This window comes from Lemur catta, chromosome 1 (assembly GCF_020740605.2).
Source record: "Lemur catta isolate mLemCat1 chromosome 1, mLemCat1.pri, whole genome shotgun sequence".
NCBI lineage: Eukaryota > Metazoa > Chordata > Mammalia > Primates > Lemuridae > Lemur > Lemur catta.
In genome coordinates, this window is record NC_059128.1 from 242,798,834 (window position 1) to 242,826,531 (window position 27,698).

Consider the following 27,698-nt stretch of genomic DNA (forward strand, 5'->3'; position numbering starts at 1 on the left):
CCAGTGATATTTATTGTTCAAAAAACAGTAAATCTTTCTTTAGCTTAGCCTCTTCTGACAGCTTTTAACTCTATCCTTCTTATAAATTCTACTTGTCACTTCCTTCCTTCATCTCTCCTTCTCCCACCTCCAAATTGCCTTTGATTATATTCATTAAAATTTGGGAAGGGAGACTAGCTCAGCACATTCGTGGGACTGGCTTGTTTGCATCCGATCGCTCAGACACTTCTCTGGTGCGCTGCAGGTAGGCAGGTAAGCTTTCCAATTGAAGATTAGCTTTGTTCATGAAAAAAATTGAGATTTTTCATGAAAATGCCATATAAATCCAAAAAACAGCCTGACTCTTCTTAAGGGGTTACTTGCTCTGTTATCTTTGCCTTTCCTAGTTTACTTCAAATAGCCTTTAAAATTTAATGAATAAGCCAGGCAAAACATATTTAAGAATTTCCTCCTTCTTGAGCTTCCCTAGCTCAGCTGCTTGGTATAAAGTTAAACTTGTATATTTCTTTAAAATAATGCAAAGCCACTAGACTTTGGTAATTCTTTAGTTATTTATTCATCCAGAATTTTATGTTTGGCCTGTTTCCTTTAACTTAACAACAAAAAACGCCATCTTCATTCTACCAAATTACTCATCATGATTACGGTGTAGCTAATTGCAGGGGGAACAAAGCTTAATTAAACCAGAATAAACTTAGATTTCCATAGTTAAGTGGTTCCTGTTTGCCACATCAAGGCACAATCTCATGCCTTTGCCCACCAGCCAGGTTTACAGTAACCAAATACACTTCTCAAAATGTCATTTTATAGTCAAAATCTCAAGGTAAACTAAATCCCCTTATTAGGAAGTCGTATACCTTCAAAAGTCTAAGATGAATTAACTATAAAAAGATGGTTAAAAACACCTTAGAAAACTAGCTTATTTTAAAAACAATGCAATTAAAACTTTACTTATTTCTCTAATAACTAAACATTTCTTGGTTTTCATAAGTTAAATATATAGTATTCACAGAAATTAAGCTGGTGGTTATGAATCACCAGGCAGCAACAGACTTCATATACATAATTATTTGACAAGTGCATCCAACATATTTAAAAATAAACTGAAAGTTGCAGTATAAAAATAAAACTAATACTGTAAGCATCATTTGAGTCTGTAGGGTCAATCTTGAGTCAAGTTGATTACAAAGTTTTTTTCTATAATGTCCTTCAAAAAGAGCTGTTCTGCAGTCACATTGTGGTATGCATTCTAAAGAAGAAAAAAAATAAAATTACCATCTGTTCCACTCTCAAAATATTAACAGCAGCAATAGAATATTCTGTATGTACAAAGTGATAAATAAAAAACAGGAATGTCAAGTAACAAGTCACATGTATTTTTAACTTTTGTTACCTTTCTGATTTCTTTTTCCTTGATCATTGTTGTGTAAGAACTTTCCCTAAAGCCCACTCTTTCCACTTAAACTCTCACATGAGAGGCTCCTTCAGATCATCCCCTGGTATACTGAGTCACAGTATAAATCTAGAGACCAAAATTTTAAGTCAGAATAGGTGGTTCACTTTTATAAAAGCCCCTGGAACTCATTTTTTTTTAAATCTGCCTGGAGATAAACTATGATGCATGGTTCAGTTTAAGATGTGTTTTTAAAAAAATATTCTGTTCTACAGATACCCTAATTTTCCTCAGGAAGTTGTTTTAATATTCTGTTCTTTAGATGACTCTTAAAATGCTGTAAATGCTACAGGAAAGATTAGGGATGAGGAGAAATGAGCTCAAGCTAAAGTATGTCCCAGCCACCTAAATCTCAACTGTTGAAGTGTTTGTCTTACATTGCAGGGGCAGGGAGCGGAGGTGGGGGACAGTATTTGGGGAAGACTTAAGGGGACTGATTTCATGAGATACAGCCATATGCATCAAATAATTCAAAGTTTAAGATTAAAAGTGTACAGACAACATTTTAATCCTATCACTCATGAGGCACCATTATTCTAAGTTAGAAAAGCAGAAAACTCCTTCCGAATCAATTAAAAATCCTCGGAATCAAATCTACCACTATTGATCCCTCCCTATTCTACCTATTATATTAAAGGTATGTAACCTTTTTAACCATGAGGATTCTTTTGTGGTGTTAAAATATTCTAGACCATCTCATCTACTTACCTAGAAAAGAAATTATTGTGACCACAGCAATGCTTTTAGGTGAATTTGTATTATCTCAAACAGTAGGTTGTCTATACTTAAATAGTGCAAATATGACAGAATATCTAAAATAAGGCTTGGTCCCTATATGTATTTGATGACATTTGGCAGTAATGATGTTCTTTCAAGGGTGCGAAGCCCACAAATGGGGAATTGCTGCTATAGTAAAATTATCTCAATTTGAGTCCCAGTTTCAGCCATTGGTAGCTCTGTATCCCCCATCAAGCCCTCAACCTCTCAAAACCTGTTCTCTCAGTAAAATGAGAGGGTGAGAAGAGAAAATATGAGCTGTCCAATGCCGAAGATCAAAGATGATAGCCAAGTATATGTATATTACCTTATTCATCAAAGACATGGTGGCATTCCCATAGTAGTGCAAAGGACTCTTGAGGTCAGAAAAGTTGTATTTAAAACCAGCGAGGTGAACTTCGTGACATATGTGAAACGCCAGTGTGATGGCAATAATTCCTGTCGTCGGGTGTTTGGGTTTCTGAGAGGAGAATGAAATTTTTTTAAAAAAAAATCCAAAGGAAATACTTGTTTCCAAAGCATATTTGGTTGGCCTAATTTTATAAAACAGGGATTTCTGAATATTTAATCAGGAAAGAAATATTTAAACCTTCATGTTCTAAGGCTCAAGCCCTAAACAGTGTATACATATACCTCAACTCTGAAAAGAGTATAAACAGCCAACTCCTTCACTATGATGTTTTACCCCATCTCTCTTCTCAACAATTTTGCTTCTACACTTGCCTACTTTCTCCCTTCATCATCAGTATTTTCCTCTATTAAATCATTCTCTTCAGCATACAAACATATCTAAAAAAAAGTGAATAAAACAAACTTGCTTGATCCTGTCATCTTCCAATTATTGCTCCATTTCTCTGATCCCCATTCTAGAAAACCCCATTAAAGATTTGTCTCTGCTTGCTAATGTCCCATGTTCTCTTTGACTCCACTCGAGCAGGGTTTCCTCCTCTTTCCTGTCAGTATCACCAGTGTGACCTCCACATTTCCCAAACGAGGCTTTATTATTTGTGCTTAACTTCTGCACAGCATCTGACATGGCTGACCTTTCTTGAAATACAGCAGGTCCTCACTTGGCTTCTGAGACACCATGTCCTAGGAGGACTTTAATCTAGTTACAACTGTTTCTAATATCTCTAAGTACAATCAGGGTTATCCTGTGCTTTTGGAATTAAAGACATTACCAAAAAAAAAAAAAAAAAAAAGCAAGGGATATATCTGATCATTCCTCACTTAGGAAAACAGGAGCTGAAAAGTCACAAAACACACATTCAGAAGCTGTTCTTTACCCTCAAATTACTAAGATGTCAAGTTTAAATTTCAAATATGTATGCTTTCTGACTTAAGAATTCCCTTTCCAGGAATCTATCCCACAGAAATAACACAAGTGTACAGAAAACCCCCATAAGCACATGCAATGCTACGTTATTTATAGAGGAGAAAAAGTTGGATACATCTAAATGTAAATAAGGGAGTAGTTAAATGGAAGGGGAAAAAAAAAAATAGAACAATACCCATGGTATAATTGTAATTATGTTGAACAAAGAAAAATGGTACGTGTATGTGTTCATAAATGCATAGGAAATAGTCTAGAAGGACATAAAAGGTGAGAAAGATTGGGACATGACATGGGTTATAGAGGGAGGGGAAGGATGATTTCCTTTTTTATTTTTAAGGTGGAAAAACCTTGGGAGATGCCACAGGTATAGAGGGAAGAGATGGATGATTTCCTTTTTGGTTTTGTTTGTTTTTAATATTCCTTTATAAGTTATTTGATCTTAAGCACGTAACACTTTAGAATTTCTTAGTCACAATTTTTATCATGCTAAAGAAAAGATACATGATGTATATTTATTTATTTGGATTTTTCCTGCTTTACAAAGAGGGAAGAACCTCATTTCAGCTGAGGAATTAAAACAGTTACTCGAGCTTCAAATTAAAAACACGTCTCTGCCACTTTACAGAGTCTAGAGAGCATTTGTCTTCTAGGGAATGTAGGCAAACAGGGCTACTGAACCGAAGTCAATGAGATTTCATTTAATTAAATAATTTGGAGTTTCACGAACTCTTTCAATACTGATGTAACTATCATTTCTTGATAATATAGTGCCAATGTTCCCTCTGTCCACAGAAATATTTCTGGACTACCTTATTGTCCTTCCTCACCTTTCCTCTGGCTTTCTTGTAGTATTTTTATCTAAATGCTTTGGACAGTTCCTTTTATCCTGAAAAGCCATGCACTTGTCCTGAAGCCAGTCCTACTTCTCTGAGCACAAGCCTATCCTTCCGCCCATCCAGTCAGACTCTCTTTGCTGCAGAAATATTGAAGATGAAGTTATGAGAGAGGAACCATTTAGACATGCACAAAGAAATCCCAGGAAACACTGTAAAGGCAGGAAAAACCCTTCCACTTAAGATTCTTTTCGTTGCAACCTGAAAAACGTAAAGGTAATATCCACAGATAACTAATTTTACTAACTCAGATGCGGCCCTCAGAAACCATCTCATGAGCTGTGGTTCTCATATAGTTTCCAAGAGCTCCCATGACCTTCTATCCTACCTCAGCCAGATCTTTAGTTTGAAACCTTGCAAAGATAAAATACATACCTGATTTTTGGGAAACACTTTTGGAAAATGAAGCAGTTCATAAGCTGCCATTCTAATAATGAAAGGATCTAATATTCTGATTTGATAAGGTTTATAGATCAGGTTTAAGGCTGGTTTCTTCCAAAAACCATTAGTGTTCTGAAATAAAGTAAGAGCATAGAACATTATGGTTGTCTTTGTTTTTAAGGAAAAAAATAAGGTAATCTGAAGACAGATCAATTTTGCCAACTTACTATTTTGTCACCCATCAATAATTCCGACAGCCACCTTAAATCATGTGGCTTAAAAACAGTAAGAATTGCTGTCGTATTAGGATCATTGTGAATGGGATCTGAAAAAACAGATTCTGGATAAAAAAGTCGGAAGGTTGTCCTTCTTCCAACTTCCTCTTCATGTCCTAAAACAGGACCATTATTCATTCTGTGGGTAATAAAACACACAAGATTTCCATTACAATTCTCAGAGGTTGCAGAGTTGGACAAACATCAGCCATTTATCCTGTGCTCTGAAGTCACAAGACAATTGATCAATCTATTATATCTAATGGCCAAAGAGATAATTCCCATTCAGGAAATACCTACTTGATCAAAGGCAGAAATGTTCATTTGTATTTGAAAGTTAATTGTGGAGCCAATGATAATTCAGTTTTACTGCTAGGAAAGCTGAAGACATGGGGACACAGAACCACAAAATACCATACTTAATAGAGACCTCGGAAGATAACCACACACTATCTCTTGGATTTACAGATAAGGGCTCTGAGGTCCAGAGAGCTGGAGTTACTTGCCCAAGGTCACACAGGCATGTAGCACATGGATGTGTGTCTAAGCAACTAACGGGCAAGAAGAATCACATTTAAGGTGGTTTAAAGACCCATCAAAATTGTCGTGCTCTGAAATAAAGCAACAATATAAAATTGCTGTATTACACTTAAGCACAACCAAATGAATGTCTACTGCTAGAATGAACTAAAGAACCACAAAGGATCTACTGTTGGGTGTGAGTATGCTCAAAGCCAAGGTTAGACATGCACTATTTACATGCACACTATGAAGGTATGCAATAAAAAAGGAATGCTTTGTTTCCAAAACAGTGACCCCTAAGAGGATAAATACTGTTTTACCCTTTGCCACTGACTCTTTGTAATATAGGACAGTCTTAATAGCACTTGAAATAACTTTCAAAATGTTGTACCCATGGTGTTTTCCCACAAGGTCTTCCTGTGGTTCTAAATGATCAGATTTAGACAATCATGTGTAGAGAAACCCGTGATTGCTTCAAAATTGTTTTGTAGGTAAATTATCACAGCTTCCTTAAAATGGATGAAAACAGAAAATAAGGTGAACCTCTCCATGTAGCACCCTAGGCAGCTTGTAACCCAGCAAAACACCCCACACGGCCAGGTCATCCCAGTGCGTTGCCCCAGTGTGCCGGCTTTCCCATTCTTCAAAAGATTATTCATGGCTACTCCTAACACGCATGCACACTCTTACCCGGGATGATGACCTTACCGCACCCTTCCCTGTGAAAGTAGAGACAGAAATGTCCTCGTTTCCCCACTCCCACAGCTAAGGGACTCCTGGTTGCTGTACCCACAATCCTGGCCCTCCTTTCCATTACAAAAGATTAACCATACTGTGCTCTGGCCCCCACCACCCGCTGACCCCTACCATCTCTTTTACCACACCAATCTCTTCTTCTACTCATTTCCATCAGTTTACCAGTATGTTCTAGCATCTCCTATTTGTACAAAAGAAAGCGAAACAAAAAATTCTCCCTTGATTGCATAACCATTTCCAGCTACTATATCATTTCTCAACTCCCCTTCAGAGCAAAACTGTCAAAGGAGTTGACTGTACTGGTTTCTCCGCTTCCTCATCTGCCATCTTCTCTTCCACCCATTCTAGATGGGCTTCTTGCCATATCATGCCTCTAAATCTGCTTTATCAACAGTATCAGGGAGCTTCAGTTGCCAGTGGGCACCTCTCAGTCCTTATCTTGCAGGACCTCTTGCCAGCATTGGGACACAGTTAATCTCTCCCTCTGTCCTGAAATACTTAGTACTCTTGGCTTCTAAGATCACTTTCTCTTGATTTTCTTCCTACCTCACTGGTGGATCCGCTTCATCTCTTTACACACTCCTTTTTCTTTGCTTAACCTCTAAGTGTCAGGTGCTTCAAGGCTCAATCCTGGGCCCTCTTTTCTCTCCTAAGCTCTCCCTGCCAAATCTCACCCAGTCTATGGTTTAAATACACCTTATGAGCCACTCACCATCAAGATTTTAACCTGTTTGTCCAACTGCCTACTCAACTTATCCAGTGCAAATCTAATAAGCACCTCAAATATAACATGTTCATACAGAAATCTTGTTTTTCCTCTAAACCTGCTCCTACCCCAGTCTTCCCCAACTCAGTAAATGATACCACTCTCCAGCCAATCTCTTATACTGAAAAGAGAGAAGGAGGTATCTCTTGTTCCTTTATTCCCACTTCCGCCTCACATCTAACACAATGACAAATTCTGATAGCTCTACATATCTCCAGTCTGCCCAGTTATCTCTTTCTCTCCCATGACAATCCTGTTTGAAGCCACAATCATCTCCTACCTGACTACAGAAACCTAACTGGCCGCCTCCTTTCCACCCTTGTTCTCTTGCTTAAAAGCCTTCAAAAGCTTCCTATTGTACTTAAAATCCAAGCTTCTAATCCTAGTTTATGAAGTCCTACACAGCCTGCTCTTTGCTCACCTTTTCAGCTTCCAATTGCACCAGTCTCCCCAGCCTGCTACCCTCCAGTCTCTCCATGGTTTTTTTGTTTGTTTGTTTGTTTGTTTGTCTGTTTTTATGCTACTCAAACTCAGGATCATAAACCTCCTAAGAATCTGCAGTAAACATTCTCTCTGCCTGGACAGCTCTTGCCGGATCTTCACATGGCTGCTACTGTGTGGTCGCCTAGGTCTAGTTTTGATGTCTCCTCAAAGTGGTCAGTCATTCTAAAGGAGCCTCTCAATCAGTTTCTATCATATCTTTTTTTGTCTCTATGGCATTTAAAAAATATGCTTAGTTTTCCTCCCTTCATTAGAATGTAAACTTCCCAGGGAGCAAGAACATTGTTCTTATCCACTGCTATCTCCCCTGTGGCTACAAGTGTTTCTGGCATATTAAGGAGAATAAATATTTGCTAAATGAGTGAAATCTAGGCCTAACTTTAGCCAACAACTGAGAGAGAAGGTTGTGTAATCAAGTACAGAAACACATTAAAGCAACTCCCATTCCTTTTAAAACAGAGTTGTAGTAAAGTAGGAAACCATACTCTTCTGAAACAATTCTAGATTAGCAAATAGGAAACACATTTACCTTATTATTATGTCATAGGAGTCGATTTTTTCTCCTAATGTCTTATTCTTCAAAATTCCTCCATTACCAACCACCACACACTTCTTACATGGCAGGCTGTGGGACAGATAGAAAAGTGAGACACTGAGCCATCTTTTACAAAACTGGGTGATTTCAAGAACCCATTCATACTTTCAGGAACCCAATGCCAAATTTTACTTGTTGCACAAATAGAAAAAGAACCAATTGTGACTTATAGGTCTAGAGATGTATTAAGAGATATAAGATTCAATAAATAATATTCTATAGGAAAAGTATATCATAACTGTCAGCAACTATTAACTCTTACCAGCCTATACACAGTCTCTCATTTGATTCTCCTAACCATCCTTTGAAATAAGTAAGCCTGATATCCCCACCACACAAATGAGGAAAGGGGTTCAGAAAACTGTCATAGTCCAAAGAGGTAGAACTAGCATTTGGATCCAGACCTTCAGACTACAAAACACCCCTCCACATAGGATTCTGCACATGTGTTTTGTATTATATGTGTATATACCTTTTGCCAGCACTACCCATTCCTCTGAGATTCTACCTCTGGCTTTCTGTTACCTAAGTGTGGAGATGGACAGTTTGGAATCTGGCAGGGAGAGCTTCTGTACCCTGTTCATACTCATTTTAATTTCCCAAACATGGACTGGTCCCTGGAGCTTAACCAATACAAACTAAAAGTTCACTCTGTATTCCTGGCAAAGAGCTTTAAAGTAGAACCCAGAGGGGGACTTCCTGTTGCCAGCTGGGGTCAGCCTAGAACCATGGCTTGTACACCCTTGGCTCTCAGCAAACATGGCCCTAGCCCACCTGTCTCCCAGCTCTTACCACCACCTGGTCAGGCCTGGAGAAATGACAAAATGGACCAGGTCCTTCCCCTCTAAGGGACAAAACTACAGAATGGAAGGCTGCTAAGGCTGTCCTTCCAGGGCTCTCATGACATGGAAAGTCTAAAGAAAAAAACCATTTCTCTAAGCATCGTGAAATCAGCAGACCCATTGAACTCAATACCTTAAGGCTTTTAGGAAATTATTGAGTAGCAAACTGTAAAAATGCTATAGAATATTTAAACATAGAGAATGCAGGAATACAGGAACTATTTAAAAAATGCCAAGCATTGGCCTTGTCAGGTTAAGAAGAGACAATGTACACATTCCTACACCCATAAGTTTACCTTTTCTTAGTAGAATTTGTAGAGCTCATCTAATTAAGTGTTAATACTTTAACATTTTAAAAATACACATATTTTAACTAGGGGTCCTTAGGTCTCAAAATATTAGCCGTGTGCCTAAATCAGTGTCTACATCATCAGACAAGAACAATAAGCACAGTTTCACAGGCTGGTGGGGTTTAGGGGTGAGGGGGTGGGACTGTCCAACAGATGCTCCTTGAGGATGTCCCCGAAACCTCACACTACCGACATGTCACATGTCACAATGTGTTCTAGACATGTTTGTTTAAATCTATTTGTTTGTTCTAAACTCCAGAAAGTAATATTATCTCTAGATGCTTTTATAAGCAAGTATGACTTCAATCCCAATTCCAGGAAGCCAATTTTATCAAAGGCTCCTTGCTCTGGGGCCAAGCAGCATGGCTGGAATGGGAGCCCCATTGAATATGCAAACCTCTCCTCTCAGGGTATTATTGCCATTAGCCTCACCAGGTCCACCCCAGGAATGCTCCACAGCACTTACAGAGTGCTTGGCCTTTCCATAAACTCCGGGTCAGCTTAATTCAGATCAGAGGGTAAAGCTCCTGAAACTGGTTCCATCTGCCTCCTGGGAATGCTGGGCAAGGCTGGGTGCTGGAGGGCATGGCTAAGAGCAGACGGGATTGAAATAATTGCTGTTCCCATCAGGTGACCTGCATGGGCGTGGAGGAAGAATATCTACATATGGTGCCTTGTCTAACCCTCCCGCTCCTATGAAAGCGGGAGGCCACTCCCTTGTCGAGGGAAAGGGCTGCCTCGCCCTGAACCCGGGTGCCCCAGGGGCTCCAGCATCCATCCTGGCCTGGAGTCCCCAGTCTGCCACCAGGATGCCTGCCTGACTCCAGCTACACCAAACATGCAGGGGGCAAGGGCAAGAAGCACAGACCACCAGCATATACCCCCCACCCCAGATTCTTACCCTCAACAAAAGACACCTAATCCACAAGCCAAACCTCTGAAGTTGACCCCAGAAAGAGTAACTCAGCTCAGTCCTAGACACAGCCAGTTCTATGATGTTGTTCAACAATAATTGTCAGGTTGGATCTTAGTGTTCACAGAAGTTTGTCCCTATCTGAAAGGATTAAAGATAGTCATCAAGCCCTAGTTCACGTGTAGCTCAAAGAGCACCACGGTAAGGGCAGCTACCGTCTGTCATATTCCAGAGGCCACATCACCAGTGCCCGCTCAGGCTCAAGGTCTTGGGCCTCCCCCCACAGACCCAACTGACCCTTCCAGCCAAGAGAAAAGGGGGAGTTGCAGGAAGAACTCTTTTGCAGGATCCTTAAGAATTATCTACGAAGACAGGGTCATTCCTAGTGCTCAGTCTCTCCTATTTGTGGTCTCAGCAGGTTCAAGGACTTGGAAAAAATGGAAAGAAATCATACAGACATTGCCTCACTCAAGAGAAGTCCCATTCCAAAAACTCTTTACAGTTCAACGTCACCACATTTTTAGGAATTTCACTTTCCATTTTCTTCTCTGTCAGCTTTATAGGGGACAGACAGAGTGGGGAGATCCTTTACTGCAGGAAAAGTTTGCCAGTGCCTTTGAAAAGAAACCTTACTAACGAAACTCCACTTTTCCTCCTGGTAAAGGATATTGCAAAGATACATACATTTTTCTAAGAGTCACGTATAATGCTAGAAACTCTTTTGAGGGTGCTCCTAGGACTACTCTGGCAATAACATCTTATCTACAGCTGGTATTCCCAGGTCCACCAGGGCTCTGGGAAACATGGAATGGTATAGACAAGCCGTCTGAACCGCACTCCCCACACCGCACTGCCTCCCTCTCTGCCCAGAGGCAGCCGCTACCATGAAAGGACTGATTCATTCTCTCCTTGGCTTCATCCTCTTGGCCTGGGCTCCCAGCTTCCCCTGCTGCTTAGATGTGAAATAATGACTTCCAGTGTCCTTTGGGTGACTATATAACTTCACCATATTTAATTAACACGACTTTTATGCAGTGAATTGTGAGTCCCTAAAGGAAAGAATAGTATCATTTATAACTCTGCATTTTCCCATCTCAAACACTTCCTTATTCATAGGCTGTGCATTTTAGAAATCAGTTTGGTTGTTACATAAAATGTGTCGGGGTCATTTTCCTACTTTCTGTCTGGAGAAGCAGGTACCTGTTACTCCTCCCCCAACCTTGGAAACAGGTAGGGAAATGCACATGCCCTAAACTGCTCATTCAGAAAACAAAATTAATTCCAGAATGCCTGAACCTGTTAATGGAAAATCTGGAAAGCTGCTAAACCAGTAGTGGTAAGAGATTATACTTCCCCCAGGCGATAGGCAGGCTTCTCATAAAGTCGGGCAAAGCCAGGAGACTTATTACCATATACACAGGGGAAATGTCAAGATAACCAAAATAGAGAAAATGAACTTGAGTTGCCCATTTCAAATGATGTGTGTGTGGTGTGTCTCCTTTTCTGAATGCTTTTTGACCACTCATTTATTGCCTTCCACAGCATCATATACATGAAAACATATCACTCCAGCTTCAGTCTAACAATCTCTGGTCATATTCCCCATAACCATTACCCCATGTGCCTTGCTAGCACAGCCCTGCTTTCGTCTGGAAATGAGCTCATTTCCTCTGCCAATGTTTGGTCTAGAGATAGCCAAGTGACCCATCTCTGGACAGTAAGATATTAGACAAGTCTGTCAGATGCTTTTGGAAATCATTTTGCCTCTGGCAAAAGAATGGTGTGAGCAGAATACTTTCTTTTTACCCACCTCTTCCTTTCTCCTTAGACAATGACATGTGATGACAAAAAGTTCGAGCAGCTGCAACTCAGAGGAAAAGAGAGCCACAGAAAAACTAGCCTGGAGCCCTGACGTCACGGAGCCACAACCAGAACCACTCCAAACAGACGTGCACAGCCCAATGTCAGGGAGCACCAGGTAGGCAACTATGCGTACGACTCGGCTCTCCCTGTAGTTGTGCAATCTGCAGTCTATGCAGCCATAAGCAGCCACCCCACAAACTGGAACCACAAATCTGCAGACCTGAAATCACATATCCATGCAGTATGGGAGATAATAAAGGTTCACTTAGTTTACAGCACTTAATCAGGAAACTATTACTTGCAACGAGAAGATCCTAAAACATTGTGCAAGGGACTTTGGGTGGAGAGACCTGACTACTAGTTCTGGCTCCCCCCATAGAACCCCCGGTACCTTGCTCTAGTAACCTGACCTCTCTGATCTCAGTTTGCCCTTTTGTGAAGTAAGGGAATCACTGAGTTCATGAATGTTGCTGTACCCTGTTAGACATGACCATTTCCCCTGGCACAGGTACCAACATTTCTGTACCTTTATCCAACATCTGACCACAGCAGCTGCTAGAAAACAGGTAGCAATGGCTGCTCCTATGTGTTCACCACATACGATTCACCCTGTTGCTGTAGAATCACAACTTCCCCTCACCCTCAAGTTTTCCTCCTGGCTGAAAATGCTGCAATGGGTGGGTACAGTGGCTCATGCCTATAATCCTAGCACTTTGGGAAGCCAAGGTGGGAGGATCACTTGAGGCCAGGAGTTTGAGACCAGCCTGGGCAACAGGGCAAGGCCCCATCTCTAATAAAATTTTTTTAAAAAAATTAGCTGGATGTGGTGGCACGTGCAGCAATTCAGTGAACTGTGATCATGCCACTGCACTCCAGCCTGGGCAACAGAGCAAGACCTTGCCTCAAAAAAACAAAAACAAAAATAATAAAGCAACAGTGTAAAGAAACCACTCAAAACAGCAGGATGTAGGATATCTCAAGTACAGATGCAGATGTTGATATTCCTTATGGAGTTAGGACACCCTTTTTAATAAATACACCACTAATGTCTACTTCTTTTTTTTTTTTTTGGCTACCTGGCTGATAGCCAATCTAACCCAGCTCTGCTGATGCTGATATAATGGATTCTGCTTGAGAGAGCAACCATGCAGCTTTTACAAATCCCCATCCACTTAGCAGGCAACTGACTTGACACAGGTGCTTTTGTTGTTACGATATTCTCTTTATGTGTAGTTGCTATATAACCACCTATGCTGCAGGACCAAAGCACTCTTGATAGCACCCGGCACGGCACGCTTTCAGAATGCAATGTTGGTGGTTGGGGATGGGGAACTCCTTTGTACACTTAAAGGGCAAGCTAAGGTTTTGTGATTTAGGGCTTCTGCTGCTTCTGGCTGTGGGAGGATACACTCCCACTGAGGAGAAAGCAACAATCCTCAGGACCAGGGGGCAGGGTGATGCTAAGGAGCCACGTGGACAGCCAGAAAGGATTAGGGCCTTGGAACATGGGCACATTTTAAGTATTCCTTTTCTGTGATGCAATTCTCTGAAAATACCCGCAATCTTGAGTGACATGAAGTTTGTTAGAAACGGTCCCCTCGTGTTGGCTGTGCTTTGGAGAACAAAGAGAGGAACCTGGGTCAACAGCAGCTGCACATAGAAAAGTTGCACTGAGCTCAGTTGTTGCAGAGCAGAGTTACATAACTGACTTCCAAACCTTGAAAGTGACCGGGCACGGAAACAGATGGGGACCAGGGAAGTGATGGAGAATACTGATAAAAACGGCTAATTCCAAGTCCCTCAATAATCATGTTTCCTTTGCCCCTTATAATTGGACTCATTGTTGTAAAGGTGCACACACAGTCACCTGGAATACAGGCTGCATTTTCCACCCCACCTTCCAGCTAGCTGTGGCCTTGTGCCTGAGTCCTGCCTGTCCAATGGGATGTACTCAGTGGCTGCTAGTAAATGTGCAACAACCGGTCAAGGGGGAGAAGAGGAAGTGTGTGAACAAGGGAAGCCTAATTTTATAGTGTCTGCCAATTGCCATGGTATAAATACTTTTGCCACAGCTAATTTCAAGCTTCCACCTTGATGGCAACGAATATGGAGCTGAATACGAAGAGAGGCAGCTCCCACGAGTTGGCATCAACTAGTTCCAGCACATCACTGGATGTAATGAGGTGTTACATATGAGTTCTGGGAGATGTCCTTGAAGGAGGGGGCATGTCCTAAAGGGTTGAGGCGTGCCCTTTGCCCATTCCTGCTCACTGCTGGCAGGAATGTAGATGTGATTGGTGGAGATCCAGCCATCATACTGGACCATGACGAGGGAGTCATGTTTTGAGGAATAGCAGAGACAAGACAGAGAAGAAGCCTGGGCACCTGAGGATCACTAAACTGCCAGGCCAGCCCTGGAATATCTATCAGGCTTCATGCACCTGAAAACTGTGAGGAAAAGGAACACTTCTGTCTTGTAATCAGATATTTTGAGTTTTCCCCTTCACAGTGTAATCTATCCTGACTGAGGGCATCATGCATGCTGTACAAGATAGCTAAACAAAACTAGAACTTATATCTGGCAGAATCTTAAAGGATTCAGATTTGAAACAACAATAATAAAATGTCTGAACCCTTCTGGAAAGTTCAAAGAGGACAGAAGGAGACTAAAAGGTAAGAAAAAGATCTGTGCTTAGCTGCTGCACTCCAAAATATGCCAAGCATCTTCCAAAAGAATAAGCAAAGAGCAAGGCCAGCAACTATTAACATATAAATATCGGTGAAGAACACAGAAACCAGGGGACAGGAACGTGAAAGAGGCTGACCTCACCCCTCTCCACCTCAGTCCTCCTCTCTGACCGACAGACCCAAGACAAAGAGCCAGCCAGCCTACCCAACAGGGCTTCCTCCTGGGACATGTGGAGCCAGCTCCAACTCCACAGGCCAGGTGGCTCAGGGAGGACTCTCCCACCAAGGATAGACATCTATCTTTCTTTCTTTCTTTCATTTTCCTTTTCTTCTCTTCTCTTTTCTTTTTTTTTTCCTCCTTCCCTCCTTTCTCCTTCCTTCCTTGCTTCCTTCCTTTCTTTCTTCACAGGATCTCGCTCTGTTACCCAGGCTGGAGTGCAGTGGTGCCACCATAGCTCACTGCAACCTCAAACTCCTGGGCTCAAGCAATTCTTCTGCCTCAGCCTCCCAAGTAGCTGAGACTACAGGTGTGCACCACCATGCCCGGCTAATTTTTCTATTTTTTATAGAGACAAGGTCTTTCTATGTTGCCCAGGCTAGTCTCAAACTCCTGGGCTCAAGCGATCCTCCCACCTCAACCTCCCAGAGTGCTGGGATTGTAGGTGTGAGTTATCACACCTGGCCTTGAACTTTTTTTTTTTCCTTGTGTTGTATAACAGGCACCAGACAAATATAGAATGATTTGTTTAAAATATAGGTAAAATTTGGCCGGGCATGGTGGCTCATGCCTATAATCCTAGCCCTCTGGAGGCTGAGGCGGGTGGATCGCTCGAGGTCAGGAGTTCAAGACCAGCCTGAGCGAGGCCCCGTCTCTACTAAAAATAGAAATAAATTATCTGGACAACTAAAAATATATATATATATAAAAAAAAAAATTAGCCGGGCATGGTGGCGCATGCCTGTAGTCCCAGCTACTCGGGAGGCTGAGGCAGTAGGATCGCTTCAGCCCAGGAGTTTGAGGTTGCTGTGAGCTAGGCTGACGCCACAGCACTCACTCTAGCCCAGGCAACAAAGTGAGACTCTGTCTCAAAAAAAAAAAAAAAAAAAAACAAATATATATATATATATATATATATATATATATATATATATATATAGGTAAAATTTAATATTACATGTGAACCGCTCCATAAAATTAAGTGCTATGCAAACAGAAGATAATAGTATTATAAAAGTATTCTTTATCTTCAGAATACTCTTTCTGAAGTCTCCAGGAACAAGTTTGCCCAAGTCAAATAAGCAATTTAGCAATGTTGACAAGACATCTGTGATGCTACAAAACAGGCGCCACTGTGCTCACTGTGGGGCTCCTACAGGGACATCTGCCATTCAGTCTGTCTCTACGGAGTCTCTGACTATACATTTTTTCCCCCTCACACTCCGACTCTTGGCAACTTCAGATTAAAGAACTCTTGTGCAGTCAGCATGATTTTCAATCCCTCCTCACCAACCACACCCCGCCTCTCTCCCAACACAGGTAATGCTAAGAAACGGACATAGGCTGCTGGTGGGGAGGAGTGTGCTTGGTGACAGAGGGGGCAAATGGGAGGGGACAGCAAGGCCAAGGCAGCAAGAAGAGGGGGGAAACGGCCCGGTGGGAGAAGGGGTTATGAGAGCAACTACATAAAGCACAGAAATGAGGTGGGGAACCTGCAGCCTTAAGGCCACATGTTTCCTTCTGTGTCCTTAGGTGTGGCCTTTTGACTGAATCCAAATCTTACAGAACAAATCCTTTTATTAAAAAGGGTGCAACAGAAAAAGATGAAGATTTTCTTGACTCCTTTGGTCCTTAAAAAAGAACAATCTTGAATTCGCCTTCTTATAAATATTTGCAGACACTTGCCGCAAATATTTAAGGAATAGCCCTTATCACTCTTTACTCAGACAGCTAAGCACTGGAGTTAGAACTATCTAGGTTCACACTCTAGCTCTGGCATGTACCAGCTGTAACAAACTGTCTGTTTCCCCAATTTCAGTCTCTCCATTTACAAAATTAGAGAGCATTGACACAAGGCACATATGTGAAAAGTCTGCACAAAACAATATTCTACAAATGAGTGCTATATGAAATTTTAGGTTGCAAAAAATACAGTTGCTATTGATATGCAATCAAAATTAAAATTGATTAGGTTGATGGCATAGTCTTAAAGGATTCCAAACTGGAATGAACCAACACACATTACACAAATCTACACTTTAATAACCTAGGTCTCCAATAGAGAAAAATGAGATAAACCCAGACAAAATCTAACACGGCCTCTACAGCTCCATTCTGTAAACTCTATTTCCACTTTCACACCTCTATTCACTACCCCCAACTTCTGGACCCCTCCAACAGCAAGAGAGGAAATTCTGCCATTTTCCTTTCCAATGGAGGCCTGACATCTGTAGACAACCCATATCATCACACTGGCTCACTGGCCAAATTCTAAAGTGTAGCTTAAAATTTTGTGAAGTCTACCTCTATAAAATAAACCTACCTGCCAAGAAGTCTATCTTTGGCAATTCAATTTCTCCAGGATTAACTTGACAACAAAATTTTCTAAAAACGAAGTTACATTCATAGTCAAAAAATATCTATCTTGGGAAGTTGTTTGCTTCCTTCAAATATAATGCTGATTTTAAAAAGTAAGACGACTGCTTCCAAAATCTAATATTCAGCCTACTTAAAAGCGAAAGAGAAGGGAGCTTCATGAGGAGTTGAGAGCATGTCTAGGAAAGGATGGAAAATGGTCCACAGTGGGAGGTTGGGAGCTGGTAACAGGGTGTGTGAATTAATTCTTAAGTAGGAACAACTTGAAAAAGCTGAATGTGTGTCAAAAAGGTGAATGTGTATCAAAAACATCCTGCCTTGGACCAGCACTGATCATCATCAAGCCTGCAAACTTTTGAGTCAACCAGTTATGTAGCTTCTAAATTAATTTTGCAGTTTGTTTATTTCAAGCATCAAAGAAATAACCACTAGAAGTTTTAGTTACATGCAAATGCTACGAAAGTTTCCTGTAAATACATATTACATCCCTTGGAATACATATTTTGAACTACCTTAGCTAAAGCTAAAAGTCAGATGGAAGCAAGGAAATAAACTCACTTGTCAAACTCATCAAAGAGATCACAACTCTGCAGTTTTGAAAGAGCATGTCGAAAATATTCCGCTAGAAAACAAATGGAGTATTATGAATAAAAGGATAATTGTGGCTTTGTACGTACATAGTAAGCCACCTTGCTCCCTTCCCACCAAACCCACTTCCACCTGGCATGGCCACATTTGATTTATTCTGTGAAAAATTAGTGATACACATGCAATCAGCCAGCAATGCTCGGTAAGCACATTTAACATGGTAAACGCTCCAAGGACACTTTCCAAAAACCCCAGAAAAAATAATATGCTTAATCTGAAAACCATCATTAAAGAGTAATCCAAAAATTGGCAATATCAGATGACTCTGAAACTGACATTAGAAAAGAAAAATCAATAGTAAGTTTAAGCCAATTGTAGGCCTGTCACCTCTTGGGTTTTTCAGGTCTCTCAAAAATCTAGAACTTAAAGCTATATAAGGCCAATCAATTAGTTATCAATGAGCAGAAGGGGAAGTGTTTCATCATTAGGAGATGGCATAATTCTGTCTAAATTTAACAAAAATAAAATATCTACTGATTAACTTAAAAGATTCATCAAGAAGCTAAAGCTTGTGGATGAAATAAAATAAAACTCACAGATAAAAAGGTAAAGTGGGGAGATAGGAAGGAAGTTAACCTTCAGGGTCATCTGGAACTAATTCTCAATCAGAATAAAGTAAGGCATCAGAACTCACACGAATCACTCGATGTCAGAGCGAATATAAAGCAATTTCTCAACAACAAAAACAAGTGTGCCTTTTTTATCCTTTGCTTCTACACTGCCTCAAAAGGATTGGAGATTTATATTTTAAAATTTAATTCCTTTCATCGCATCCCAAAATCATATCCCTTAGGAATCATTAGGAAGCAGAAAGATTAAAAGGCCTAAAAATTATATAAACATGCTGTTCTCATCAAACACCACTCAGATTTAACAGGGCAGGGTAAAAATAATACTACTGACCTGATCTTCTTATCCCATAGGGCAAATCAAACTTATTGCTACCATACAAGGAAGCAATCTTTTCAAAATCATCTGCACACAGAAAAGGGTGAAACTGATGAAACCTGGAAGGAAAGGAAAAAGGATGATTTTGCCAAATGCTTATTATATTTGTAGACTTTAAAAATCATAACTGAAAATGCCTGCAGTATATAATTCATATTGTCATACTGACTACATGAAAATATATAATTATTTTTACATTTTTTAAAAAATAGTTTTAAGCAGCATTTAAATATTACATAGAATGGGATATACAATGGAACTACACAACTAGACTGAAAACAATTTCCAGTTACGGAAACAAAAATTATGTTACAGCTCAGGGGATGAAAATAAAATTTAAAAACAAACCAACTACCGGCCTGGCACGGTGGCTCACGCCTATAATCCTAGCACTCTGGGAGGCCGAGGCGGGTGGATTGTTTGAGCTCAGGAGTTCGAGACCAGCCTGAGCAAGAGCGAGACCCCCATCTCTACTAAAAATAGAAAAGAAATTATACGGACAGCTAAAAACATATATATATATAGAAAAAATTAGCAGGGCATGGTGGCGCATGCCTGTAGTCCCAGCTACTTGGGAGGCTGAGGCAGGAGGATTGCTCAAGCCCAGGAGTTTGAGGTTGCTGTGAGCTAGGCTGATGCCACGGCACTCACTCTAGCCTGGACAACAGAGTGAGACTCTGTCTCAAAAAAAACAAAAAAAACAAACCAACTACCAAGTGGTATAACAATAGCCATATATAGGAAGAAACAAAGAAAGTAATAAAAGTATTGATGTTAAGCCTAAATTTAAAAGTACCACATGTATGAAGTTGTATCAGCTGTGATGAATAATTTGTCTGGGGTCACTAACCCATAAATGAAAAAGCTGAAATTCACACCCAACCCTAACTCTAAGGAAGAGATGTCCTCTTTGTAACAGCTCCAGGTTTCATAGCAGAGCTTCTCCAAACTGCCACTGGCCTTTCTGCATTTCTGAGAAAATGTCCTCAAGCACACGTTAGGGGACCGCCCTCAGAGAATACTGTTCACATGACAAATGCAAATGTACTTGTCACTTCAACTGTAGACTTATGTACCTGCTGAGCAATCTTGTATAAATATTTTACCCCTTTTGAGTTTTCTCAGAAATGAAAAGATTTTTTTTTTCACTAGGTTTAGAATACTTTGATTCTAGAGTAGCATTTTAACCTGCAATCTGCAATGCACATGTGGCTCATAAAATCAATCTTGTGAGTCATGATCATCAATATTTTAAAAAAGTGAATAGAACACTTAGAGTAATGAGAGTAAATATGCTTCCCTTTTTTTTCTTATTTTAAAGGTGTGTGTATAATAGTTCCCAAAGTTAAATGTGTTTCTTACTATGAGTCGTGGTCAAAAAAAGTTTAAAAATGCTCTTCCAGTTTTGCAGTGGTCCTAACTGGACACATACCCATAGATAGACTCCAGGTGGTATGGCACACTTGTGACCATATGTAAAACTGTTTTATGTATTTGCAGTTTTCCAGAGAGTTGACTGATTCTAAAGGGATGTGTAGCCCTCTCAGTTTAAGAGCCAGTAATGGGAAGGTGCAGTAATATAATAAAACAAAATATGAACTCTTAATGCTTAATAGAAAAAACACTGAACAGCTGTGCCGATTTTACAGTATTAAATATGCCTAGAACAGTCATTTATTTCTTGTAATCTAAAAGCATTTTGGCCAGCAATCTGTCCAAAGTTGAGGTGACAGAGGAAAAGAACGTTTGTGGATGGAAGAGTAAATTCTCCACAAGGCCTGACAACCACAACGAACAAACACTATTTACATCCTATGTATAATAATCATTATTTGTATTCTATGTAGTTCATTAAAAGTTAATAAAAGTCAGGGAAAATTTCCAATTATAAAGTTTACCCTAGAGGCAAGGGAGAAGAAATGGGAACAATGAGTGGGAAAAATAAAGCCCTAAAGAACAGTTCACTTTTTTATGATCAAACACAAATAGACCTCTCTAGCCTCACCTGTGTGAAAAGAATACTGGTTTCATTGAGTTCTTCAATGCCTTTTCTTAAAATACATGCAGAGCTCTGACTAAAATCACAAAAAGAGACAGGATATTCAAGCTCTTCCTTAAATATGGGGGGTCCACTTTACACTGCTAAGACTTGTATAAAAAAGGTAAACAAGTGCAGAAAATGATTACAAACACATGGTGAACATTTTGTATGCCACTTTTTTTTTGGGGGGGGGATCTATTTTTACCTCAGCAAAGAGGCAAAAGCTGGCTTTGATAAACAAGGCTGGATCTTATTTCTCCGTTTCATTTCCACAGGCGGTACCCTATGAGACAAAAACAGTGTCGGTCAGAAACCAGAACCGGGCAGCCTGCCCAAAGGGAAGCAAATGCCCTGGGAACCCGCGAGCGCCACCGCTGAGAGGCTTCTCAGGCAGCAAATAAAAGTCCTCCCCAAAGCCCCCGAGGTTTGACCGTGTGTTCTCCAATCCTGCGCACACCTGAGGATCTGTGGATGTAGGGCAAGGCAGAGCGGAGAAGGCTGAGGTGATCAGTAAGCCAGAAGTCATTCAGGGAGCAGTGATTCAAAGGACCTTCAGAGAAGGGCCAGGATTACTATCAAGACATGGCAGAAGCCACAACCAGGCTGGCTTTTTAGAAGCCCCAGAAACCAACTCATGGTGGGTGCACACGGCCATCTAGGTCCTCCAGGCCACACCTGGGGACACCCACCACAGAAACCAGCAGCAGCCACCAGAGGAAGACCTGACCGGGGCAGGTTCCATAGACTCTTGACTCATGATCCCAGGGACTCCACAAATGACACTATTTAGAGTCATATCTAAATCTCCTCTATTCTTGACACAGGTTAGGCCCTTGTGTGATTCCTGAATGGAGTACTTGTCTCCACAATTTAAAAGCGTATTGTGAAACGTGACAGAGCGAGACAAGGAAAATAAATGAAAGGGGTGGAGGGTGGCAGGATCCAGCCTTAGCCAGGAAAGAGGAAAACAGGGGAATCCTAAAGAACTTATTAATAATGATCATCAATTCTTCTGTAAAGAACTAGTTTACAAAGCAAACTCATCAATTTTTTTCTACAAATAGCAGAATTCAAACTGAAAGAAATAGCCTAGACCCTTCACAGATACACAATTTTCAATTTTGGGGCACAAAATCCCCATAGTTAGAACTGCTAGGTTTCTGAACTATGAGGCTAGTAAAGTCCTTATGCAGGGAAACCTGTTTTGTGAATACCCTGAATGGCAAGAACCCCTCGCTTTACAGGTAAGGAAGATACATAAATATGTAGACTGGCATGTCAGGCTATAAAAGCTAAATTATATTTGGAGAACAAAATGAGGCATAAGATATTTGATGTCTAAGGTCATTAACATATACAAAACAAAACTATTTAGATATTGTGAAGACAAACTTTGGGTGGCTTTTTTAAAAAGGACAATTAGCAGTCAAACAGCTTTTATGGAAGCGAGTTCATTGCATGAATACCCATCTGAAGTCATTTCCCGTGGCACTTGCTGTGACTGGAGTAATGTGTTAGCTTAGGTCACTCCTCAAATCCTGATGACACAACACTGTGCTGGATTTAGACCCTTCTCGTGATCTGCTTTATCATTTTCCCTGTGACCCCAGTAGGATTTGTAGGAAAGTAGCAATCTGGTAAGCTTTTTGCTTTCTTTCCTGCTTTTGTCTTCCACTACTGTGGGGCGGAGAATGTGGCAGAAATGGAAGGACAGATCCTCATTTAGTGGATAATCAGACAAGTTCTCCAGCCCAGTACTTAGGTCCAAAGCCTTAAACTTGAGGGCCAAACCCAGCCACCTGGCATTGGGTATTTTTCCAGTGACCATTTGCCTAACTTCCTTCCACGAAAAGCATTACAATTATTTTTCAATCAACCAGTAATGAAATTAAATGCAGAAGCATCTATTTTTTTTAACCTAGTAAGTACAAGCTAGAAACGTGATCTAAGATCTACTATTAGAACACTGGCAAGAAATACTGATTCTTTGTCTAATACAGGAAGTTATCATGTGATTTATTTTGTAATTATGTGCTATCACCTATTCAGGATTTAAAGGTCATCAAAACTTTTTGTCCTAGCCAAAGGACTGGCAATGGGGAGAAGGGTAAAAAAACCTTATTATAGAGCCTTTATCTGCATCAAAACTATCTGTGCCTCGTCAAAGTTTTATATGTGACATTTTAAGCCAAAGCTATTTCAAAAGATATATATGTCATTATTCACCAAATATTTTTAAGCAAAGGAAACCAGTTGTAGCACCTATATTTTATCAACAATCTCTTACTCAAGCATTTTAAGTTCTAAAAGTTGAGCACCACTGAGTCTGAGAATTACTCCATTAATTTAAGGAGATGAACTATTGCATAAATAATGTTATATCCCAAAGATGGTCAACACCACTGCTTCACTGCAGAGTCAATAAAAAGTAGGTTGTTGCTTATCAGTCTTTAAATTGTTAGAGATACAATCTATAGGACACTGGAAAGGTAAATACCCAATGTATAATGGAAAGCTAGAAAAGATACCAAATGTGACAGGTTTCTTTTTTTTTTAATAGGGCCCTCTAATATAATTTGTGGGTTTGTGTGAAAGACTAGTTTGGAAGTTATTTTTAAATAGCAAAAATGAAACTTACCCATAGACATTTGTTCTCCACATTATACAGTACAGCACGTAATAGAGGAAGATAGCACTCACGGATATGACCAGGAGGTACCCTCTCATGGCTGGCCCACCTGAGACACAAGGAGTGAAGTTCAAAGCAAAGGCAAAATTGTTATGCAGATGGATTTTCACAAGGACTCTAAGCATTAGGGAATAAATATATAGAGAAGGAACAGTAGAAAAAAGACATAAGCCTATAATTTTGAAAACACTAACTGTGCAGAAAGAGAATGTTTTTTTCTGTCTCTCCTCTTATCAATCAGCACATGATGCAATTTAGGCCAATAAACAGTTTCATGGTTTCAAAGTTAGGTGCTTCCCTACCACTTTCTGATGTTAGGTAAGAAAGGAAACAAAATTCCTTCAGAACAAAATTTTACACATCTATTCCATATCTAAAACTATTTCTCAGAAACATTAAAAAGTATCTTTCTCCCTTTTAATAGAAAGCAATTATATGCCTTAAGAGGTGAATAAACATTTCATTTCTCAGTGCTTGAAATGACTTTTTTTTTTTTTTTTTTTTTGAGACAAAGTCTCACTCTGTTGCCCGGGCTAGAGTGAGTGCCGTGGCGTCAGCCTAGCTCACAGCAACCTCAGACTCCTGGGCTTAAGCGATCCTACTGCCTCAGCCTCCTGAGTAGCTGGGACTACAGGCATGAGCCACCATGCCCGGCTAATTTTTTCTATATATATTTTTAGTTGTCCAGATAATTTCTTTCTATTTTTAGTAGAGACGGGGTCTCGCTCTTGCTCAGGTTGGTCTTGAACTCCTGACCTCGAGCGATCCACCCGCCTCGGCCTCCCAGAATGCTAGGATTACAGGCGTGAGCCACCGCGCCCGGCCTAAAATGACTTTTAAATGTTATAGATTATAATTTCTACACATCCTTTTTCTAATTTTGAAAAACTGAGGAAAAATATTGAAAAATATTTCCCACATTCTCAATTTTTATACACTTTTAGACCCACTTATTTGATTTTCAACATCATAGCACAGGTATATTCAGATAATTACTTGCTTGTTTTTGTATAAGACTGACAGTATTGTTCACTGCACATTTGCAGATAGCCAAAAACCTGGACACAATCCTTTCTAGAATATAAAGTAAAAAGAAAAAGCTTTGTAGAATATATTTTTTAAAATCTCTAAAACATGTTTGTTTAGTTTTCTCTTTGCTTCAAAGATAAATATAAGAAGTTTCCACTTTCATATGTAATTAAATGCAAAAGACAAATTTAATATATGGTTCCATAACAGATCTTCTATTTCAATGCATGTGACTTTAAACAGGTATACTATTTCTCTGCCTCGCTTATCTACAACTGCACGTACCACTCCTCTCACTCTTGTCCATATCTATTGGCCTCAATTAGGGCGATGAGTATAGAACATGCTAGTCTGGTTGGATACGTTTCCAAATAATGTAACATTGCCTCCCTTTTTATGGTAAATAAGTCCAAATGGAAATCTTAAACTATTCCCTTGCCTTCATAAGTAGAATATACTAAACATAATTTAAGCTTTTCTTGATAGCATGGTGTCATCTTCACTAATATCCTAATTGTGCTGGGCTTTCTTAGAGGTGAGATCCTGTGGAGCTAAGGAGCATGTGGGCTATTTGCTAAGCAGTCCTAAACTGCAATGATTGTCTGGTTAAGATAGCTTGCAGATTGCTGTCAGCTGTTGCTTCTCACTGCTCTTAAGACAGCCATCACCCTCATATGCCATGATTATAAATTAGTTACAAATGAAGGCTATGTCAGGAGAAAGCAAATAAACAAGTTAAATGAGCAATCTTTCACTTACACGTACTTCTAATCCCTGTGAAGAGTCAACACCGGTTGGAAATCAGAAGACCTGACTGACAGCCCAACTCCACATAAGACTTGGGGCTCCCTAGGTAAATCAGTTTGCCTCTTCTGACCTAAGTGTCCTCACATATCTGCAAGTGAGAGCACACCATCTACCTCTTTGGGTTATTAAACTCTCCTGGAAGGCAGTTTACCATAGGTCAAAATAATCACCAAATATCTTGCTTAAATGCTCAAATTAAACAGTTAAGGCTCCACTAAGAATAACATCATTTATGCAAATATCCAACAAGAATACAACTTACCAGTATCAGTAAATTTTTAAAAAATATATTTACATCTAAGATAAAGCAGTGTATGAAGGTCTAGAGAAAGAACTCAGTATTTACCATCCAATTTGCTCATCTATCCCCCAAAACATACTCTTTAGGCAATGTATTATTTTACAGAGCATGGAGGTATGGATTAGCAAGACTTTTGTTATTGTTTTGTTGTTTTTCATTCATTAATATGTGGTTTAACTGAAAACAAAGTTGTTTTTCCTTCAAAAAGTAAACCAACCCCACTCTTGAACAGCCATTGCATACACCATCTGAAAAACATTTAAGAAGCTTAGCCACTCTCTTGTATTTCACCCGCAATACAAAGCTCCAATATTCAAGTTGCAAAGAAGACTGGGGCCAGGCAGCATATCCTTGTGATAAACACGTACAGTTCCTCTTGCTCACAGGAAGAAGCTTCCGCAAATAAGCAAATTCCCTAATTAAAATTCTATAAACGGAAGGACTATTTTGCTTTGAGCAAAATCATTCAAAGAAAAACCAGTTAGAATTAAATATAGGGTACCTGCTTTTAAAAAGACAGAAGGTCCTTCAATATAGCTTCAATTAACAACACAAACAGGTTTCAAGATCTTGACATTAAGGCCGGGCGCAGTGGCTCAGGCCTGTAATCCTAGCACTCTGGGAGGCCGAGGAGGGCGGATCCTTTGAGCTCAGGAGTTCAAGACCAGCCTGAGCAAGAGCGAGACCTCGTCTCTACTAAAAAAATAGAAAGAAATTATCTGGACAACTAAAAATATAGAGAAAAAATTAGCCGGCATGGTGGCGCATGCCTGTAGACCCAGCTACTCAGGAGGCTGAGGCAGAAGCATTGCTTGAGCCCAGGAGTTTGAGGTTGCTGTGACCTGGGCTGATGCCACAGCACTCTAGCCTGGGCAAAAGAGTGAGACTCTGTCTCCAAAAAAAAAAAAAAAGATCTTGACGTTAAACATGACTGACGCTGATGCCCTTAAAACCAGAATCCCTAAAATATCCTTCACAAAGTTAAAGTCACAAAACAATCAAAAGTGGGTAAAGGGCAGTGAGAGAGGGGACCAATGGCAAAGAACAAATATTCACTTCTTCTCAAACTATGATATGTAACCCAATGTACACATACACATGCCAAATTAAGCTCAAGCTTGGCAACAGTTTTTCCTTCTCTTTAATAATAAAAGTATATTTTATTTGAGTGGAGCTCCAAAGTTTGTAAAAAGGTTATATGTCCATCACTCCATTTAAGGCTCAAAATAAGCTCGTTAAATGTTTGTACAAGTATTTTTTTCTTGATGAATGAGGAAACTGAAGGATTCTAAGGTTGAGTTGTCTCAGGCCACCCAGTTCAAGGGAAACAGAAATAGATGCATGGTCTGACCATTTCCTTCTCAGAGTTCTATTCCTGGTGTCATCCTGTCTCTCGAGATAAAAGGCCTGAGGGGAACTCAAAAGAGAGAATTCTAATCTAAAACTTTCTTATAGTGTCCTTTGGCATCTTGAGTTCGGGAAGGGTAAATTCAGACATTGGTGAAGGGAGGGGGTGACTCTAGGGCAGGTTCAGCACCAGCTAGGGGCTTGTTAACATGTGCCTTCCAGAGTCTCTGCTTGATCTGAATCTCTGGGGCTCAGGAATGTGCATGTAAACATGCATCCTCCAATTTGATTCTTATGCATATTAGACTTTGAGAATCACTGCTCTAGCATATGCAACAGAACTATGGAGGAAAAAAAGAATGGATTTGCTGAAAGAGACCATAA

The 27,698-nt window shown here is 40.1% G+C and overlaps 1 protein-coding gene across 4 annotated transcripts in view; it reads right to left on the bottom strand.

Moving 5' to 3' along the window:
• Positions 1 to 532: 532 nt before the first annotated feature.
• The window catches only part of ST3GAL6 (ST3 beta-galactoside alpha-2,3-sialyltransferase 6), a 61,795-nt gene continuing 34,629 nt past the window's right edge, over positions 533 to 27,698 (bottom strand). For 3 of the 4 annotated variants that reach the window (XM_045540414.1, XM_045540416.1, XM_045540415.1), the window contains exons 3-11: positions 23,780 to 23,879; positions 21,347 to 21,424; positions 19,056 to 19,159; positions 18,063 to 18,126; positions 8,190 to 8,285; positions 5,068 to 5,254; positions 4,835 to 4,972; positions 2,538 to 2,690; positions 533 to 1,249 (exon numbers count right to left, since the gene is read on the bottom strand). In XM_045540414.1, the coding sequence (XP_045396370.1) occupies positions 1,163 to 1,249; positions 2,538 to 2,690; positions 4,835 to 4,972; positions 5,068 to 5,254; positions 8,190 to 8,285; positions 18,063 to 18,126; positions 19,056 to 19,159; positions 21,347 to 21,424; positions 23,780 to 23,868 (996 nt within the window). In that variant the 5' untranslated portion in view covers positions 23,869 to 23,879 and the 3' untranslated portion in view covers positions 533 to 1,162. The remainder of the gene's footprint in view (positions 1,250 to 2,537; positions 2,691 to 4,834; positions 4,973 to 5,067; positions 5,255 to 8,189; positions 8,286 to 18,062; positions 18,127 to 19,055; positions 19,160 to 21,346; positions 21,425 to 23,779; positions 23,880 to 27,698) is intronic. The other variant, XM_045540418.1, reaches the window with a different exon arrangement.